Here is a 20,100-nt window from a genome sequence, read left to right on the forward strand (position 1 = left end):
GCCACCCCTGGGACAATCGTCCCTCTTCCCCTCTCCTTATTTTCCCTTGCCCTTTGTCCTTGTGGGGCAAATAAATCTCCTGTGCGCCAAGAACGTGGTTTCGGGGTGTCTTGTGCTCATAAGGGTCTCTTCGGAACCAGCTCCCATCATGTTCTCTGACCTCCACACACACACTGTGGCACACACATGCTCAGTCATGCACACACGTACACACACAAAGGCTTTTGAAACCGTAAAAACCTTCCCCCAAACAGAGCCAGGGTTACCTCGGTGCCAATAAACGTGGGGCGGATATAAAGACTGGCAGAGGTGGAATAGGGAACCCACTCTTGGTCTATCTGTATAAGCTGCCGAATGCATTCCAGAAGCTCCTCCTTGTCAAACACCTGCAAAGACAGAGTCCCCAATGAATGCCAACAAAGGACACAGATGTGCACTTTCCAATAGAGGACTCCCAGAAACTCCGTTTCCCAGATGGCTCCCCATGTTACGGTCCCTGCACAAGCAACTTTCATTCACTGTCCCCCAATACGAAACACACGAAAGGGTTCTGTAATGAATGCAAAAATAAAAATAAAAACCTGTGAATCCTGTCGGCAAAATAAAAAAGTATGTAAGTATGAGTTAGTTATGCATAAAGAAAAGATTTTTAAAAAAAATAGGTTCCCTAAGGCTTCAAGATGGCTCAGCATATAAAGGCGTGTGAGCCAAGCCTGATGAGCTGTCTTATCCCCAGAACCCACATGGTAGACAGAAAGCAAACTTGTCTTCTGAACTCCACTCCTGCCTACCCCCTCCTCCCCCCGAAGAAACAAATAAATGAGATTTTTTGGTAAAGAAATTAGATCCCTATTTACCATACCTCCATATCAGTTATGATTAGGTTTTATACTCAAATGTAACAAATTATGATTTTCATTTCAAGTGGATTACTGTGGTCTATTATCAAACCCTTAAATTAGTTACAACTGGATTTTATAGTCAAATCTAACAAAATATTATGGCTTCTACTTAAAAATTGGCACCTGTGACCTCTCACAGTCTCAACTGTAACTGGATATTATGAATGAGTATAAGAAAACATTAAGACTTCTGTTTTAAAAACAGATGATATCTGCAACTTTAAGGTTCAAAACAACTTATTACCCAGGAAACATGAAGCACAACCCCTGAAGGAAAATAAAAGATAAAATCTGCCTGTTTGAAACTTAAGGACTCCTGGTTTTTCAAGCTCGGAAGCTGCTAGTGAGGCACCAGTTACAGCATCCTTGGGGGACTCCTCCCTGTCCCTCGGGGGTCAGACAGGCTTTGTAAAATGGTCAGGCAGTTTCCGTGGGGAGGGAGGGACACTTTCAGAGACATGATGGCTTGCTGAAGGGTGACCTTTATCCATGGCCATACTGCAAGGTTGTCAGCCAGCTACACTGCTAACTCCTGTCTTCAAGTCAGGACTTGGGTGCATCTGGCCAGAGATGAAGTTTAACAACGCCATGAATTCTTGCACTGGGAAATCAAAGAAACCTCAGCCCACGTCCTTGCCCTGCTGGGAGACCTTCGGTAAGTGGTTTACTCTTCCCAGGGTGGCTTTAATTTTCTTCTCAATACAAAGGCACTAAAATTTACTATAAAAGCTTTAAGACACTTGCCATCAGCCCATGTGGTCAAGAGAAATGGTTCTTGCAAGGTGTCCTCTGACCGTTAACTGAAGGGCGCGGCATTCATACAGTTTGTTGAAAAACCTGATGCAATTATTCAGGAAAGATTTGTGCTTTGCTGCAGAATGACTAATGAAACTGAAGAGCATACCGGCAAAGTGGCCCTCAGAGCGGATCGGCACATCCTGTTCATGTTGAGTTCGGGTCGAAACAACCGGATCTTATTATCAACGCCTCGAAAAGCCTTCAACCCTTCAAATAGCTGAGAGAAAGAGAAAGGCGTCAGTCAGAAGAAGGCGGCTGGAGACAATTTTAGTGGGAAAGTCGCTGCCCTCGGCCTCAACTTCAGATGAACCAGTTGACAAAACATGCGAAATACCTGGAATGGAGGGGGGGGGAGGGGAGGGAAGGGGTCCTTTCAGTACTGGACCTGATCAGGAAGGGAAGATCCAAAACATCCTGATAGCACCTCCACCCACTCCTGGCCAAGAGCTGAGAATGCACCTTTGGCAGGCTGAGGGAGGGAGGGGAGGATTGGGAGAGGGGGAAGAGGAGAGGGGCACAGGAGACTGTAGTGAGATAGTCCTTCTGTAGCACTGACCACGCCCATTGGGGGTGGAGCCATGGGCAGAAGTGACCTGTAGAAGGAGGTCGGAGGGGGCCAGGGAAGGCTCTCTCTGGCGTGACTCGGACAGGAGAGGATCGGGTTGAATTTCCTGGTGTTCATCTGTCTAGGTTGTAAGTTATTTCTCCCTGAATAAACATCTGTTCGGCCTGTTTGTTTATCCTGATCCTTATTTACCGCGATAGGAGACCAACTGCGGGTCTCCTCTTTAGAGACAGCCCTTCCTCAAGGTCCTGCTCATGCAAGGCGGTTCTGCCCATCTCACCACCCGACGGGAACTTAAACCACACACACACACACACACACACACACACACACACACGCCAAGATTCCTTCCCGACAGTGCCAAGCTCCCACAACACAGTGACCCCTGCCTCCCTCTGCCGTCCAGGCCCACGGCAGGACAAGCTGGAAGACCCATCTCACCAGAAGGAAATGGAGAAGTCCAGGGGCTTCTTCGGGTTAATCCAGAACACTGGGTCACCCTCAGAGGAGTCCTCACCCTTAAAATAGCTGTGTCCATTTATTAATCTGTAATGTTCAGTAGTTTGGAAAACAAGTGATCGCCAGAGCTAGAAGGGTCAGCCTCCAAAGGCTGACATCACAGCCTCAAAGTGCTCAAGCTGACAGAAAATTCTAGTTGATTTCTTTCCCCTCTTTTTTTCAATTTAATGTATATGGGTGTTTGCCCACATGTATGTGTGCACAATGTGCGCATGCCTAGTATGTTTGGAGGCCAGATGAGGGTATCTGGTCTGCTGGAACAAAAGTTACAGGTGGCTGTGAGCCAGTAAGAACCTGGGTCGTCTCCAGGCCGGAAGTACTTTTAAGCACTGGGCCACCTCTCTGGTCCCTCTTTTTCTCGGTACCAAGTACTGATCCCAGAGAGCCCTGCATGCAAGCAAGCGCCTGCTCTGCCAACTGGCTACAGTCTTAGCCCTCAAAATTCCAATAATCCCTTCCCTTCAGCAAGAATGTAACTGCTGGTAACAAAAGTTCCCTATCATTTTACATGAAATGATAGAGCCATTTAACTTCTTCTTCAAGGGAACATCTGCTGAATGCCCAAATCAGAGAAATTATATCATTTTCCTTTCAAATAAAGTCAGTCTCCCTCAAAAAAACATGACGGGTTTGGTTCACAAATTCCCAGCCAAGGTGAGACTGCTTCCCACCAGAGCAGGCTGGGAAGTAGCTGCTTTACCGCACAGAATACTAACATGATGCTTACCGAGGGGCTGACACTTATTAAATGGACAGGATGGCTCAACAGATAAAGGTGACTGCCTGCAAGCCCAGCGTCCTGAGTTCAAACCCCGGAAGCTACGTGAGGAGAAGACTGACTCCTGTGGGTAGTCCTCTGACCTCCACAGAGGCACCATGGCAATCTCTCTCTTTCTCAATCCCTCTCTCTCTCTCTCTCTCTCTCTCTCTCACACACACACACACACACACACATGCTCACATAGATACACACAAATAAACATTATAAGCTGAGTTCAAGTCCCAGAATTCACATAAATCAAAGGCAGGCATGGCAGGTAAGACTTCTAATGGCAGCTGGAGGGACAGACAGATCCCCAGGGCTTGCAAGATAGCCAGAAGAACCTACTTGGTCCCAAGTCAATGAGTCCCTATATTAGAGAGTGAGGTGGATAATGCCTGAAGAGTGGCAGGCACATTCTCTCTCTCTCTCTCTCTCTCTCTCTCACACACACACACACACACACACACACACAGAGAGAGAGAGAGAGAGAGAGAGAGAGAGAGAGAGAGAGAGAGAGAACTGGAGTTCTCTGAAATGGTACATTAGGCTGAAGATCCCCCAGAACATTTTTAACTGGAGTTAGAATGTGGTACATCCAGAGCCCAAATCTTCCTGAGCTGTCTTTAATTTCCATAGCGATTAATTACCCACCTGTGCTTCTAACTTCATTCTTCTGACTATCAAGTAGATCACTGACCAGAACGGAAAGAACATTGTCAGCTAGCAGAACTCACTGCTTGGCTTAACCTGATCCCTGTCCCGATCAGTACACTTCATCAGTGCGCTGACTGATGTCCCCAGCGGTACATCAGTTGTGTTGACTGGTGACTTGTTCTGTGACCATGAAAGGATCCTATGACCACTTTCACGATGAGCCATGTCATTTGGGGCAACCCGATTCCGTGTGCCCAGACCATGGCCACCGTTCGGCTCAGAATAACCTAACCTCTTGCTGCCTTTGGACCACAGCTGGGCTTCACAGTGTACACCCTCCTTCATGCAAAAAGAACATTCCCAGGAGAAAAAGAGTCTCACACCCTCGGAACCACACCCCACAGCTACGACCTACCTGGGCAACTGGGCAAAAGGCCAAGGGCCATGCACACCTGGGCCACAAGCTTCCGTTCTAGATCAAATTCAAGTATGTACTTTCCCAGCACCCCCTGCCCAGGTGGCCCCCTCACCATGTCCCCATCACGGCTGGTCAGGGGCCCCCGGCACACAGGTCACAGCGTGGGTGATTACAGGCAAGTGTGGTTCAAGACAGGGTTTCTCTGTGTAGCTTTGGAGCCTGTCCTGGAACTTGCTCTGTAGACCAGGCTGGCCTGGAATTCAGAGATCCTCCTGCCTCTGCCTCCAGAGTGCTGGGACTAAAGGCGTGCGCCACCAACGCCCGGCTTGTTTTTTCTTTTATTGAAAAATAGATTTTTTTCCCTCACATAATGTACCCTGATTTACAGTTTCCCCTCCTACTCCTCCCTGCTCCCCCTGACCTTCCTTTCTGTCTCTCACTAGGAAACAGACTAACAATGAACTATAAACAAGATAAAACAAAAAACAACACATTGGAACCAGACAAAAGCAACAGAAGGAAAAACAGCTCAAATGAGGGGCCCACTTGTTTGTACACTCAGGAACCTCACAAAAACACTGAAGTGGGAGCCAAAATACAGGCAGAGAAGCAGCAGCAGGAGCAGACCGTGCCGGCCCTGGGCACGCAGCGAAGCAGGAGCCGGCCCTGGGCACGCAGAGAAGCAGGAGCAGGCCCTGGGCACGCAGAGAAGCAGGAGCCGGCCCTGGGCAGGCTGCTCTGTCTGTGTTCAGATGGATTTGCTGCTCTTGAGCTTAGGGCCCGTTCCTCCCGCGCCCTCCATCGCCTCCTTCTCAGCCAGCGTGGGGGTGGAAGGGCAGGTGTTCCCTGGGCTCTGCGGGATGTGATGGAGACATTCCACTCAGGGCTGTGTTCCAAGGTCTCTCACTCTGCACAATGTCTGCTGTGCGTCTCTGTTTCCATCTGCTGCCAGAGGAAGTCTCTCTGAGAGCCTGAGTCATTTTATTGCTACATTTTCTTTTTCCAGAACGGTAGTGTTTGGTTTTACTCTAAGCCCCTAGGCTATCTAGTCTCGGGTTCTCGGTCACCCAGGCAGTGTTGGGCCCAAGCCAGTTCTTGCCGTTCTGGTAACTTAGTCCAGCCATGAAGCCTCGTGAGGAGCTGTGCTTTTATTAGGCTGTAATAACACGGTGGAGGGTGTGGGTTTTACTCTGTGATGGAATGACTGCAATTTGAGGGCTGTGTTTGGTTTTGCTTATGTTTTCGGGCTGGAGGACAGGGCAAATGCTTGAACACCAAGTTCCATCCCAGACCTGTTAGTTTTTAAATGTAATCCCAGCTGAGGCAGGAGGATTGCTATGAGTTTGAACCCAGCCTGCCAACAACAACAACAATAATAATAGTATGAAAAGGTCTCCAAAACCCCAACTCTTTAAATCTCAAAACGGCCTTAATTCTTCCTAATTCACCTCCTGCAGACCAGCAGTTCTCAGGCTGTGGTGCCTGGGCATTTGGGTTACAGAGGTTCAGAAATGAACGGAAATCAGAAATCCAGTCTGAGAATCAGGGCCCCAGAGGCCACAGGGTTACCAGCAGCCTTCTCTGAAGGAGAATGGTCCGTTCACCCGCCATTTGATGCAAGGGGCTTGGCATGAGCAGCCTTAAGAACTCAAGAATCCCCTGGGGGAGAAACTAAGAACCCTAAGCTCAGCCTGGCATAGTGGTGCACACCTGTAATCCTAGCACCTGGGAGGGGAGTTCAAGGCCAGCTTCAGCTATACCGGAAGCCGGAAGCCAGCCTAAGTAAGCTAGGAGACCCTTCCTTAGGACACAAACCAAAGGCACTAAGGGCATTCGATCATCTTCTAGAACTAAGGACACCGCCGGGTCAGGGATCACACAGGGTACACTATTGGTAAAGTGCTGTGTGCTGTTAGAGCTCTCACAATGTAGCTCTCTCTCCAGACAAGGCTGGGGGCCCTCCCTCTTCAGCCCCAAGTGTGTTTACCCCAAGTGCCCTCCAAACCTGGAGCAAGCCAACACCCTCGCCCTGCGACAGAGAGAAAACAGCAAAGACACTGTGTCCTTGTGAAGCGCTGGAAAGTAAGGCATTGCGGCTGTTTATCCCATGTTTAAAGATGCCTGTGGTGGGAATCTGAAGCCAGAAGCTGGTTCAAGAACAGATCAGCCTGCTTTCAGCTGGGAACTCTAGCAAGCCCATTTACTCCGGGACAGTGTCTCCCATCCAAGTGCTAACCAGACCCAACCCCGCTGAGTTCCCCATGACCAGACGAGTCTGGAGCATTCAGGGTGATCCAACCATAGGCATCCCTAGGCCCTTTCTTGGGGTGTTGTGAGCACTAATCTAATGATGTGACTGACTTCTGCTTGTTTTCCCAATGGGGCTACCCAGGTTGTCTCTCCTGGATGCTATGAGCCCTATAACCTGAGCATGCTTCCCTATGTGTCTGCTGAGTCTTTGTAGCTGCCACTTGCTGTTCATTCTCTTACCTTGTGCTTTCTGTAAACCTGAGTCACTCGCTCTGAAGGGAGCGCATGGGCCATTCTTTGGACTATAGAGTAGGTCAACACACACACAGTCTCCCTTGGCTCTACAGGAGTGGTTCTCAACCTGTGATTGGAGACCCCTCTGGGGGTTAATGACCCTTTGACAGGGTCACATATCAGATATCCCGTATATCAGATATTTATATTATGACTAGTTACAGAGTAACAACAAAATAATTTCGTTTTGTTTGGGTGTTTTTGCAAGGGGAAAGGTGGGGGTCACCACAAGATGAGGAGCTGTATTAATGAGAACACAGACCCTCTCTACGGGTGGGCGGGCAGGCTCATCAAGTGAAGGACAGGCCTTACCACAGAGCCTGATGACCTGAGTGCCATTTAGAAAAGGACTCGAGTTGTCCTCTGATGTCCACATACAGCTGTGGCGTGCCCTCCACCCCCTACAATATAGGTAAATGTAATAAACAATTAAAAACAGAAGGTAATATCTGTGTATCCATCTTAGACAAAAGGATTAAGCCATACCTGACCATACTTCCCAAGCTCCATAAACCTCCAGAAGCACCTGAGATAGAAGGCAGCTAGCTCATCCCTGTCTGCCTCTAGGCCCTCAATTTTTTTTTTTTTTTTTAATTTGAAACATTTCCCTCTTTATTAAGATTATTTTATTTGTATATGTATGTGCATGGCTGTCCATGTGCTCGAGCTGTGAGCTCCCTGGCATGCATGCTGAGAACTGAAGCCAGGTTCTCTGCAAGAGCAGCCAGGGCTCCTAAGCAGCATGCCTGCTCTCCAGCCCTGAACACTGACATAGGCAACTTCTCTCTTCAGATCTCTCTTCAGTGGATCCGAGTTAAGGTGGGAAATCTGAACTCTCTAAACACAAATAATTAAATGAAAATGATCTATGTAAAGTACAAGATCCCTAAAGAGCACAGCGCTTGCATTCAGTATTCAGAAATGGTTCTCCCTTGTACCATTCAGAAATGTCGTCTCCCTTGACATTTCCCCCCTAGGGCCATTGTTCGAGCCCTTCGTAGATCAGTGTTCATCTCTAGCACCTTCATTATTCTGAAAGAAGCTATCACACAAAACGAAATGTAGGCCCAAGGGAATGGGGCAGTGTTCTGCAGACCTGGTTAACTATGTATCTATCTGCAGAGGACCAGGGATGGGATTCTGTAAGCACACAAGCAAGAAGGAGCTCATTCAATTCCATCCCTTAATGGGCAAACCCACAGGGGGTTATAACAGCAGTCAGTATGGGCCTCTCATCCTATACCCTTTCTCAGTCACTCAAAAATCTGAGAGAAACAGGTTACTTAAGAAAATAGCAATACGGCCAGGCGGTGGTGGCACACACCTTTAATCCCAGCACTCGGGAGGCAGAGGCAGGAGGATCTCTGTGAGTTCAAGGCCAGCCTGGTCTACCTACAAGAGCAAGTTCCAGGACAGCTTCCAAAGGCACAGAGAAACCCTGTCTCGAAAACAAAACAAAAAACAAATCAATACTACTTGGGACTTTGGGGCTCTCTGAGGTGTCATTCTTTGGCAAGCTTCAGTGAAGACAACAGAGCCTATCTTGGCCCAGAGAAGCTTACGAGGAAGAGACTCACAGCCGCTGGCAGCTCCCAAACACTTACTTCCACGGCATAGTGCAAAACCGAGGCGGCGGGATGTATGGATAAGTTTTCAAAGGGCTTAATGTGAGGTTTCTCCCATCCAGATGCCAGGGACCACTCCACCGTCAGCATGTGGTCAGTAAAGGAAGCTCCAAACACCAGGGTGTCGGGGTCTGGCTTTTCCTTTAAGACGGTGGCTGGTGTGATGATGAGGTCTTTGGCCTGTAAAAGAAAAAATGGGACATCGTGAGGGAAAGGGATCAGAGCCACAAGGCGCCGACTACAGGGTCCAAAGGTCCAAACATGAACAGCATCCCTGATGCTGATTTAGTTGCTAAGCATGCATGGAGGTCTGGGCTTAACCACCCCCACCTCCCCACGGCTCAAAGAGGTGGAGACAGGAGGCTCAGAAGCTCACCAACCTTGTCTAAAAAAAAAACAAAGCAACAAGTCTCAAACAACCCAAGCAGAACACTGAAACGCCGTGAGAACTCAAGAGACCAAACCTGTGCTCAGAGTTCAGCCACTTGTTTATAATATCTACCTGCATCCGGGCTGGCAAGATGGCTCAGAGAGTAAAGGAGCTTGCTGCCAAGCCTGATAACCTGAGCTTGATCCCTGGAACCCACACAGTAGGAAAGAACCGACTCCCGGGAGGTGTCCTCTGAGTCCTCTGACCCACACACAAGCACCATAACACACACACACACACACACACACACACACACAATTATTGCAATAAAAAAAAAACATTTTTAAAAAACCATAATCTTCGAGCTGGAAAGATGGCTCGGTGGGAAAGAGTTCTTGTTGTTCTTGCAGAGAATCCAAGTTCAATACCCAGAGCACCCACATGGTGGTTCACAACCATTCATACATCCAAAGTTGCTAGACATGAGATGCTGTCTTCTGGCCTCTGTATGGACCAGGCATGCATGTGGGGCAAGCACACATAAAACAAAGTGAATAAATCTAAAAATATATTTTTATAAAAACCAATGATCCCTGCAGGAGTGTGGCGGTGTACACCTGTCACCCCAGCAATCAGAAGGCCGGAGGAGGAGGAGGAGGAAGAGAGCCGCAAACGCGAAGCCAGCCTGGGCTACATACCAAGTACCAGGCCATTGAAGGGTTACATAGCAAGGCTAACTCACAAACAAATCTCTGCAATGATGTTGGCTACAAAGTCATGAGAAGCAGACCTCAGGCATGTGCCACATGGTAGGTGCAGGGGAAAGATGCAGGAAGGGCAGGTTCTGCTCCCCACTCCCACCAGACTCAAGTGGAACATTCCGGAAAGGAGGGGCATCCTCCAGGAAACACACAGCTGCAGGAGCACCCTTAAGGTGTGAGACACTGCATCTCCCCAGGGCTGCATCCATCTCCAGCTCCCCAGAGCATCCCAGGCACAAGCCTCCCACTGGGCCAGATGCACAGGGCAGAGATCACAGCCAGGAGGCACTCTCCTCTTTGAAGACAGCCAGCAAAGAATGAAGCCTCAGATGCAAGCCCTCTGTACTGGGAGGACGAGAGATCGTGAACAAAGGCCCTCCTATTCCCAGACACAGAGACAAGAACACTAGCAAACAACACACTCAGCAGCCACTCTCCACAAAGCCAGTTTAAACATCCCAAATGGCCAGAGTCGTCCCAGTTCTGATCCTTAACTTGAGAACATCTACAGAGCAGTAAAAGACAAAACCAAAACCAAAAACAACAACAAAAATCCCAGGGAGGAGAAAGCTTGGGGTGAAGGGAGGTGTCCTGTCAGACCACCCCGTCACTCAGGCTGGCTTTAAAACTCTACTTAGCTGAGGAACATCGTGCCTCTGACTCCTAAGAGTTACAGGCGAGTGCCAGCACCCCAGGTCTAACAGGTGCACCCTAGGCACGAACTCCACCAACCAGGCTCCATGCCCAGTCCCATGGGCTCTGGAAACAGAGTACTGGCAGCATTTCTCACAGAAGACACAGAGCAGCACAGGCTGAAGATGAGAGCTGAAAAGGCAAGACTGGGTTCCAGACATGCCTTAAACACTGCACAGCCAATGAGCACTGGCGGTTTAAATTTTATTATACACTCGATAGGCATGAGTGTGGGCACACGGCAACACCTGTGCGGAGCCATCACCCATGGCTATGACTTCCTTTTTAAATGACAATCGAGAATGTGCATGGGTCTTCAGCAAGGCTTCCTCTTCTCCCCTTATCAACTCACCTCCTCCAGGCAGCTACCGAGATTTACAGCTCGCCCACCCTGCTATTTTTCTCTTGAACTTTAATAAAACTGTCCTCAAGCACTAAGTTAAAAAAATAACTTCACTTTTCAATAACCATCTGAATTAGGATAATTCAAAAATTCTGTCTTTGCCTCGTCAAAACCGGAGGGCACCCACTTCTCCTTGTCCCTCTGGCTTGGTTCCTCACCATCATTTTTCTTAGTGTCTTGAGTTTTGTTTATAAGCATTAACTGCAGAGGCACTGTGGCTCAGGGAGCACACAGAATGTATGGAGGCTGCCTGAGGCCCAGCTCTTACTTCCTGTACAATGTCACCGTCAGCCAGCAACAGACACCCAGGTTAGCACAGGATTATCCCAACCTACTGATTTCCAGCTAATCTACCCACAATGCCATGGGTCACTAGAAACATCAAGTCTTTGTTCTGCTAGCAAAGGGAAGATAAATAAATAACCAGAAAAGTAGATCAAAGGGTGATCAACGCTATGAAGAACTGAAGTGACTCAGAAGAACAGGCAGGGAAGGGAACACTGGTCTTGGCTTTGCAGAGGCAGCCTTGGATTCAGAGAACAGGCAGGATTGTCTATATACATCTATACACCTAGGATTAATGTATTTCAGGCAGATGAACCAAACAGAACATAGCAAAGACCCTGCAGCAGGAATATACAGGGAGGAATGAATGAAGGACAGGGGAAAAGGTCAGTCACAGAGACCCTACAGCAAGGGATGGACCAGGATGGAGGGCTCTGCCCCTGCGCGCCAATCACCATCCAGCTCTCAGAGCCCCTGGCTCTGTTTTGCTGACTGTAGCCTTCACTGTCTCCTTGGCAGGAATGCAGTTTGCCATAAGCTCAGCAGGTTGTCAGCATAGAACCCCAAGCACCGGCCCACAAAGGGATGATCACCATGGATGCCTGCAGAGCAAGGCTGTCCTCTATTTCCTGGTAGCCTGTCAGCTGAATAAGCAAGCCAGCAGTAAGGAGAAGTAGGGAAAAGAATCTGAGGAATGCTGAAGTTTGTCCTGCTGCTTGTCCCCCGGCTTGCCCACCTCCACTCCAGTGATTTTCCAGGCCCAAGCTCTCAAGCCTGGGAGATCATCGGGAGATAGTTGGTCTGCCCAGCTTAAAAAAAAATCACTTTGAACAAAATAAAAAAATCACTTTGAGCTCCTGGCCCCTCGGAGGTTCTAGGTACATTTTGAAATGTGATCATCTTATAGCTTTTAAATTTTTCCACAGTTGTACAAGGGGGGGGGGGGGACTTGCTGTGAAAGTTAGAGGGACCTGAGTTCAAATCCCCATGTTAAGACGAGCACGGCCCACTGTATGTAATTGTATATTCTGAACCCTCTGCCTAAAATGCTTCCAGAGTTGGGCCCGTAGCTCGAGTTAGAGAACTCTGACTACTGTGTAAAGTCCTGGGCTCAACATTCAACATTGCAAAAAATAGAAAGACAGAGGCAGGGCCACCCAGTTACCCCAGGCTAAACCAAAGCACTAGACTAGAGCTGCTTAATGGCCAAGCTGAGACAGAGTACGTTTTCCCTCAAGTTGGTGTTTCTTCTGGGGTCAAAGAGACGGCTCATCGGGTAAGAGCACTTGCCGTTGTTTCAGAGTTCTGCCCCTAGCATGGTCAGGCAGCTCAGAGACAAGTATAACTTCAGCTCCAAGACCTTCCGCCACCTTCCTCCGGGCTCTGAAGACATCGCACACACAGCAACATCCATACAAACGCTTCAGTCAAAAAGAAATTAAAATTGGTGTTCTAATTCTAACTTACGAATACGAGTTGAAATTCCCAAAGATAAAATCTCCAGGCATTCCTTTCATTTGCCAGAACCAGTGTCTTCCCTGAATACCTCCCCTCTCATCCAGATTTTAACAAATAGAATGCCCTGGGTCCAGGTTTTTCTAAGTAACACAAAATTCCGTGGCCTTCATCAAATTCACCAAGACCTCAAAATTCCTTTGAGAAAATTTCTGCAATTCGGGTCTCACTATACAGCCCTAGCTGGCCTTGAGCTCAAAGACTCATCAGCCTCTATCCCCAGAGTGCTGGGATTAAAGGCAAAGGCTGGGGGAAGTAGGCAGATGGGGATGGGGACTGAAGACGCGCTCAGCAGGTGAGACCAGGGCTGCTCTTTCAGAGCTGGTTCAATTCCAGCACCCACGTGACAGCTCACAATGATCTGTAAAGCTGGTGCAAAGGAGCCGACATCCTAGACAAGTCTGTGTGGATACCAAACATGCATGTGATACATACACACCCACACAGAGAGGGAAGCATTCATACACACAAAGTAACAATAAATCTTTAAAAAAAAAAAAAATGTCAGAACCAGCAGGTGGTGGCCCACATCTTTAATCCCAGCACTCATTCAGGAGGCAGAGGCAGGCAGGCGGATCCCTCTGAGTACAAGGCCAGCCTGAGCTACGGAACCTTATCTCAGAAAGAAAGAAATGGGTGGGGGTGGGGTGGCCAGCCAAGCAATATTTACACAAAGTTTTATATCGCGGGCATTGGAAGACTACAGGAAAGCACAGCAACCAGGAAGTAAGAAACATGAGCAAAAGCCAAGCATACTAAAACAAGCTTCTGGACCAGCTATATGGTTCAGTGGGTAAAGGTGCTTTGCCTCCAATCCTGATGCCCTAAGTTCAATACCTAGGACCCACATGGTTCTAGAAGGGGCAAGCCATGCCTACAAGTTGTTCTCTGGTTTGCACGTGCACAGACCCATACTCATACAAAATAAATAAAAACACATATAAAAATACTTTAATAAAAAAGAAGAAATCAATTTTCTGATTAGATGCCCACAATAAGGAAGTTCTTGCAAACCTTCCTTGCAGAGCCCACCCAAACTTCTCTGCACTGGAAACATAGGAGTCTAGAGCCCAGGCTGCACCAATCAACATGGAAGCACGAGGCTCTCTCTGCAGAGCTCCTGCCGCTTTCCCCTCTGCTGAGAAAGAGTGCCTGGCCAGCTCAGTGCTTTTTACAGATCCTCTCTGATAACCTGAGGAGATCTGACGAAGTAACTCTACAGCTTTGGGGTCAACCAGGGGAAACTGTAGGATGCAGAGAGCGAATCTCTTTCGAAGAGGACCCTGGTGTAAGTAAGACTCAGAGGTAATAAATACAGTTCCTTAAAAGGTTGAGCTAAGGGAGCTAGAGGATGGCTCCAGGCTAGGGTGCAGGCTGCTCCTCCAGGACCCAGGTTCGATTCCCATCGCCCATGTCAAGTGTCCGTAACTACAGCTGCAGAGAATGAAATGCATCTGATCTCCACATACAGACACAGTTAAAAATAAATCTAAAGAAGAAAAAAATGAGAAAAAAGGCCTGGGAGGTGGCCTAGGGCAAAGATGCACACAGCACACGCCTTTCCAGTGGCCTCAAGTCACAATGTGGGGAGAATCAAACCCCTCCAAGCTGCCCTCCACACATGCACACGGCATCCTCCACAATAATTAATAAATCAATGAAAACTTTCAATGACAATAGATCTTCTTTTAACTTGTAAAGAAAAAAAAAAAAAAGATGGCTGCTTTCTGGGCCCAGCTAGAGAACATCACCGTCACTTTAACCATTAGTGGAGAAGGGACAGTAATAAGAATGGGACCTAGGAGAGACCTGGGAGGCAGAGAGGACAGACAGAAAATTCAGCCACAAAGATCCAGGCTAAGGGTATGAGTCAGTGAAACAGAGGCTCTGGCTTGTGTGTGCAAGAGTCCTGGGTTCAACAGCCAGCACTGGCTTCCAATAAAACCCATCCTTTTTACTCCCCAGATTACCAAAACTGTCTCAAGCCCCGCCAAGAACACTAGCAGACTAGGGGAGCATCAACACACACAACCAATTTCAGTTAACGAACACATTGCTTTCAGTATGAACTTATCTTGCACTGAATACTTTGTATAAAAGTATGAAGTCCTTTCCATTGGAAAAAAAATGTAATAATTTCTTTTCAGAAACTGACTTACTGAGTCTTTGTCTTGCAAACGTTACTAAGAGTCCAAGGCCAACCTGGTTTGCACAGAGTTCCAGGACGATCCCAAGCTTTCCAGATATTATAGGATGGAATTCTGGAATTCCAGGCAGGCCCTTCTGCAAGAACTGAGCCCCACCTCCAACAACTACAGAGGGAGGTCTTGGAAGCTACCAAGCAGTCTATTCGGATTAGCAGTTAAACCTATTGCTTAGTGCTATGGGGGATTACTTTAGTGCACCAGAAATCACAGACAAAACTCACAGTGCTCATATTAGCGTGTTTTACTATATTTTGGTTTTAAACAAAATGGTTGTGAGCAGAAGGCTTAAGATCTCGAATTCAGCTTCCCCTTCTTGTGCCCAGTGCTGTACAAAACTGATGAGTCAAAGTTTCAGCCCCTCTCGGAGCTCTGCCAGGATGTGAGGTCACAGGGACATTCTGTACTATGGATGACAATCAGCAGTGGGTATCAGAGCCAGCAAATAGGCAGAGGCAAGCAGGCATGGAGAGCTGCAAACCCTCCAGGCTGCAGGGTGGTGGATGAGGATGAAGGGCTGTCAAGACCTGAGGAGATCTGTATCTTTGTCCCTTCAGGAACTCCCCTGTGAGCATGAGGCCATGTCATGCAAAAACCACACAATTCAGATGGAAAGAAAATGCAACACTGAACCGTAAGTGTCTTCTGTGATTTTTAAGGACAGAAGACACAGTGCCTTTTTTTTTGGACGAGCAGAGGGAAGGGTTAAGCTGACACAATTTAAAAAAAAAAAAAAAGGAAAAAAAAAAACTACTCAGATTCCTATTCATCAATTGACTTTTTTCCAATAAAACATATGCTTGATAAAATAAATCAAGCAGTTTACTGCTAGGTATATTTTGTTTTGCTGACTGGTAATAATCTCGAGTTAACTTCTTCCCTCCCCAGCTGTAATTTAAAATTCAAAAAATATGTGCAAACTTAACGCAAGTTAAAAATACCCCACCCCCAATCTCAACCTGAAACCCATTACCTTCAATTTAACCTCTTGAAGATGTCTTACCCTGAAAGTCTCAGCCACTTGGGGTCCTGAATCTCCAGCAAAGGGCACCGAGCATCCATTACTGCAGTCCTTGAAAATAAAAATAATTAAATCTCCATTAAGCAAAGTCAGGTGGGTCATCTCGGGGACCTGATCAAGGGACTCACCATCACAGAAGACAGAAAAACCAAGCCTGGAGCGTCCAACACCGGGGGTCAGCTCCAGCCAGAATATTGTCCCAGCCTCCCAAACGTCTCCAGGTCTGGCTTATCTTCCAGTAGCTTAGGGAGGGGCTCGTTAAATTCCTGGTCAGCCAGGAGGCAGGGTTCACCCGCAATGAACAAGAAAGCAATTGTCTCCTGAATGTCCGAGTGAGTCGTCCAGAACGAGGGTTTAAGCCATTTATAGGGGGGGGGGGATCTTCCGAGCGCGCTCGGCCTCGTGGTCCTGTCAGTCACAGGCGCACAATAGGCAGGCTGCATCAAGTGCGAGGGGGCGCGGATTGGCTGGAACCATTTTCTCTACCGCGGGGTCCCTGGTGCTTCTGCGCGGCCAAAACCTCGCACTTGAAGAACAAAACCTCTTGATGCCGGTGGCGAATAAATAGGATACTGTAGTTCGGAATTAACCAGGGAAAGGGACAGGGACACAAAAAAGCTGGACGCTAATTTGCCACATAACTGGGAAGGAACCAGAGGCTGAGGTGGGATATTTATTTTCGGGTGGGGAAGGCTTTCCCTCACTTTTCCAGGTCGTGACACCCGCAGCCCTGGTGGTGTCCAAGTCCCTGTAGCGACCCTCAACTGCTCCCCGTCCCCGACTGTGACCCCCAACATCGCTGATGACGACTCCTGCGTCCCCAGTGAAAAAGCATGAGTTTCCCTAAGTCCCAGTGGCGAGCCCCGCATGCCCGGTGGAGACCCCCAGGATAACCCCAAAATTCCCTGCAGACACTAGCAGCCCCCGAGTCCCAGTCCCCGGTGGCGACCCGCAAGCACCCATGCATGAATCATCTCCACCCCAGTCCCCTCCTGGCAACCACCGCAGCGACCCTGAGCCTCCAGTCCCTGCGTCCTCCGTGGCGACCCCCGAGCCTCCCGTGGCAGGCCCTCGTGACCCGGGGCGCCCTGCTGTGATCCCCGAGAACTTCGTGGCGCCCTCCGGCTGTGACCCCCGAGTGAGTCCCCCGCGGGATGCCTGCTGTCCTGGCGCCCCCTCGCCCTTCATCGTGCCGGTACCTGGCGTGCCAGGGCTGCAGTTGCCGGGGGCAAGCAGGCCATGACGAAGCTGCGGGCGCGTGGCAATGCGTGGCGCACGGCGAATCCCGCGAGCCCGGGGCTGCTGCTCCGCGTGGCCGGCACTGGCGGACGGAATGGAGAGGCACCGGCGGGCACCCGGCACAGGGAGGAGCGCAGACGCTGCAGCATCTCCGCGTCGTGGGTGCGTGCAGTCAGTCACGCGGGGCTGAGCACGCGTGTGGAGGGCCCAGGAACGCCGGCGTTTTACTCAAGAACTCTGCGGACCCGGGGCATCTCTGCGACTCACTTACATCACAATGGCTTTCTCTGGGACTCCGGGGGTGGGTAAAGGACCAGGGTTTGCAGCTGGGGAACTGACATCTGTGCCTGGGCTTTGGGACTGACACCGTCTGACTTAGAGACATGAATCTGGTTTTCCAGGGCTGCGTCGCAATGCCTGTGACCTAGCTAGCCTGCTGCCAGCCTCGGAAGTCATCTCTGTGAGGTTTAGCTTGTGCAGGCCGAACAGCGAGCGTTCCTGCTAGCGTGGTGGCTGTCGCTTTTAACCCTAGCACTTGGGAAGCTGATGAAAGATGACCCGGCCAGTTCTTGAAAGCCTTGGAGGGTGGATCCCTACCGCCGGGTCAGCTTTGAACACCACCCGCTGTTTCCCAAGTAAAACTAGAAAGGAAGTTTCGCAGCTTTCCCTACCAGGGATTTAAAATTCTGTTTGCAAAGGTAGAGCCATCAGAACTCTGTGGAGACCTTTTAAAGGAGAAGTACTTCCTCCTGGTCAACAAAAGGAAGGAATCTTAAGCCCTCAGTCAGAAAGAGAGGAATTCTGTTTTTTTTTTTTTTTTCCTTTATTTTGGTTGTTGTTTTTGTTTTTTAGTTGTTGTTGGGTTGTTTTGTTTGTTTGTTTTTCATGACAGGGTTTCTCTGCATTGCTTTGGAGCCTGTCCTGTAACTCCCACTGTAGACCAAGCTGGCCTTGAACTCATAGAGATCCGCCTGCCTCTGCCTCCCCAGTGCTGGGATTAAAAGCATGTGCCACCAACACCCAAGAGAAGGGAATTCTGACCTGCCCCAAATATTAGAACTTTAAATACTACTGTCTCCTCCCTAAGGACTTAACTAGTTGGGCCTGCCAGTCCCCTGGCCAGGATAGGATCTATCACAGCAGGGCTCTCCAAAAAGCTGGAAGTTGGTTTACTTAAAGACCCAACTGCAGTACTCTTGGGCCTAGACATCTCATTGCTTATGCATGTTCGTGGCCGCTGTGTTCATTACAGCCAGGAATTGCAAACAGTTAACTGATGAATGAATAACAAAGTGTGATACATGTACACGAAGAAAATTATTCAGCTGTTAAGGAAAATGAGATCTGCAGGTAAATGGATGGAGTGGGAAACAGCCACCGTGAGGTAGCCCAGATCCCAAAGACAGGTACTGAATGTTTTAAATGTGAATGTCAGGTTTTTGCGCTTTAAATACTTGTTTCAGTGAATAATCACAGACCATAGGTAGCTTGTAAAGGAGCAGGGAGATGAAGCGGATCTTCCCAGGAAAGAAGAGATAGACTATGGTATTATAAAGAGAAAAAGGGCAAATCTAGACTAGGATTGAGTAGGGATAGAGATGGGAAGAAAAGGAGGGACCTCAGGGAGCAGCAAATCACACCAAAGGCCATTTGCAAAGCCACATGGAAACCTGCTACTACAGAAACTTCCTAAAATAAACACACATATCAAGAGAACTTAAATGGGGTCACCATACAATGGGGGAGACAGTGCCCAACTAGACATCTTATGCCACCAAGTAAAACCTCCAGTGCCAGGAAAAGGTTCTGCCTTGTTGACTTTTTGCCCCATGGAGTCCCAAACATCCCAGGTTATTGGTTTCTCTCCATAACCCTGAAGAGTCATATTGCTGAAGACACAACTTATGTCACCAAACATGGAGAAACGGACCCAGCGCCCAGCTGATGTCTCATCCCTACTGACTGCCCCACATGGTGCCGGAAGGTTCTATCAGAGGAGAACGATGACCACCAGCGACCCCCCAGCAATGAACCCGTGGCTCCAACAGCAACCTGACTACAAGACACACAGTGCCACAGATGTCACAGTTGGGGCCCCCAAAATGGCAGCGCAGGTGGCAAAGTCCTAAAGAGAGTGACTCTGACTTGACCAAGTAAACAAAAGGATTGTTTTGGGGCACAAAGAACTGTAAAACTCAGCATTCCAGCTGGGCATTGGCACACGCCTTTAGTCCCAACACTCAGGTGGATCTCTGTGAGTTTGAGACCAGCCTGGTCTACAGAGTGAGTTCCAGGACAGGCTCCAAAAAAAACCTCAGCATTGGAGGGTTTCTGTTTGCTAGGAAAGCCACTACTTCCCTAACCCATCCTCTGGCAAGGGCATCTAGTTCCAGAATAAACTCACACTAATTCCCAGGCTTTTCTGGCCCACAGTGCTCCCTCCCTGTCTCCGTAAAACTGACAAGGCTTTTCCTGCTCTGTCCACACAATGCCCTCTGCCCAGACAGCCCAGAAGCTTGATTCCTCAGATAAACTCATCTTTCCACAGCCATTTTTCTCTGTTTATTAGATTCAAAGGCCCACTGTATGAGATGGAACCCATACATAACACTACGTAAGCAGCCCAGAACCCGAGACTAAGTAGGTCATGGGCCTAGAGGAAAATTTACTACTACTATTCTGCTAAAGGACGGCAGCAATAAAATGACTCCTAATGACATATCGCCATGCCCACAGAGCAGGGTGTCACTCCACGGCCGTCCATTGCACTGGATGGTAATTAACAGAGACCCACAACTGGACAGTGTGCAGAGGCATTTCA

At 48.7% G+C, this 20,100-nt stretch overlaps 1 protein-coding gene across 1 annotated transcript in view; it reads right to left on the reverse strand.

The window, feature by feature from the left end:
* Positions 1–17,432, reverse strand: part of Bcat1 (branched chain amino acid transaminase 1) — a 78,348-nt gene extending 60,916 nt beyond the window's left edge. Inside the window, exons 1-5 of the mRNA XM_051173364.1 lie at positions 17,240–17,432; positions 16,023–16,091; positions 8,768–8,968; positions 1,807–1,917; positions 267–386 (exon numbers count right to left, since the gene is read on the reverse strand). Coding sequence (XP_051029321.1) covers positions 267–386; positions 1,807–1,917; positions 8,768–8,968; positions 16,023–16,091; positions 17,240–17,428 — 690 coding nt within the window. The 5' untranslated portion in view covers positions 17,429–17,432. The remainder of the gene's footprint in view (positions 1–266; positions 387–1,806; positions 1,918–8,767; positions 8,969–16,022; positions 16,092–17,239) is intronic.
* Between the last annotated feature and the right edge of the window lie 2,668 nt (positions 17,433–20,100).

This window comes from Phodopus roborovskii, unplaced genomic scaffold (genome assembly GCF_943737965.1).
Source record: "Phodopus roborovskii unplaced genomic scaffold, PHOROB, whole genome shotgun sequence".
In the NCBI taxonomy this organism is placed as follows: domain Eukaryota; kingdom Metazoa; phylum Chordata; class Mammalia; order Rodentia; family Cricetidae; genus Phodopus; species Phodopus roborovskii.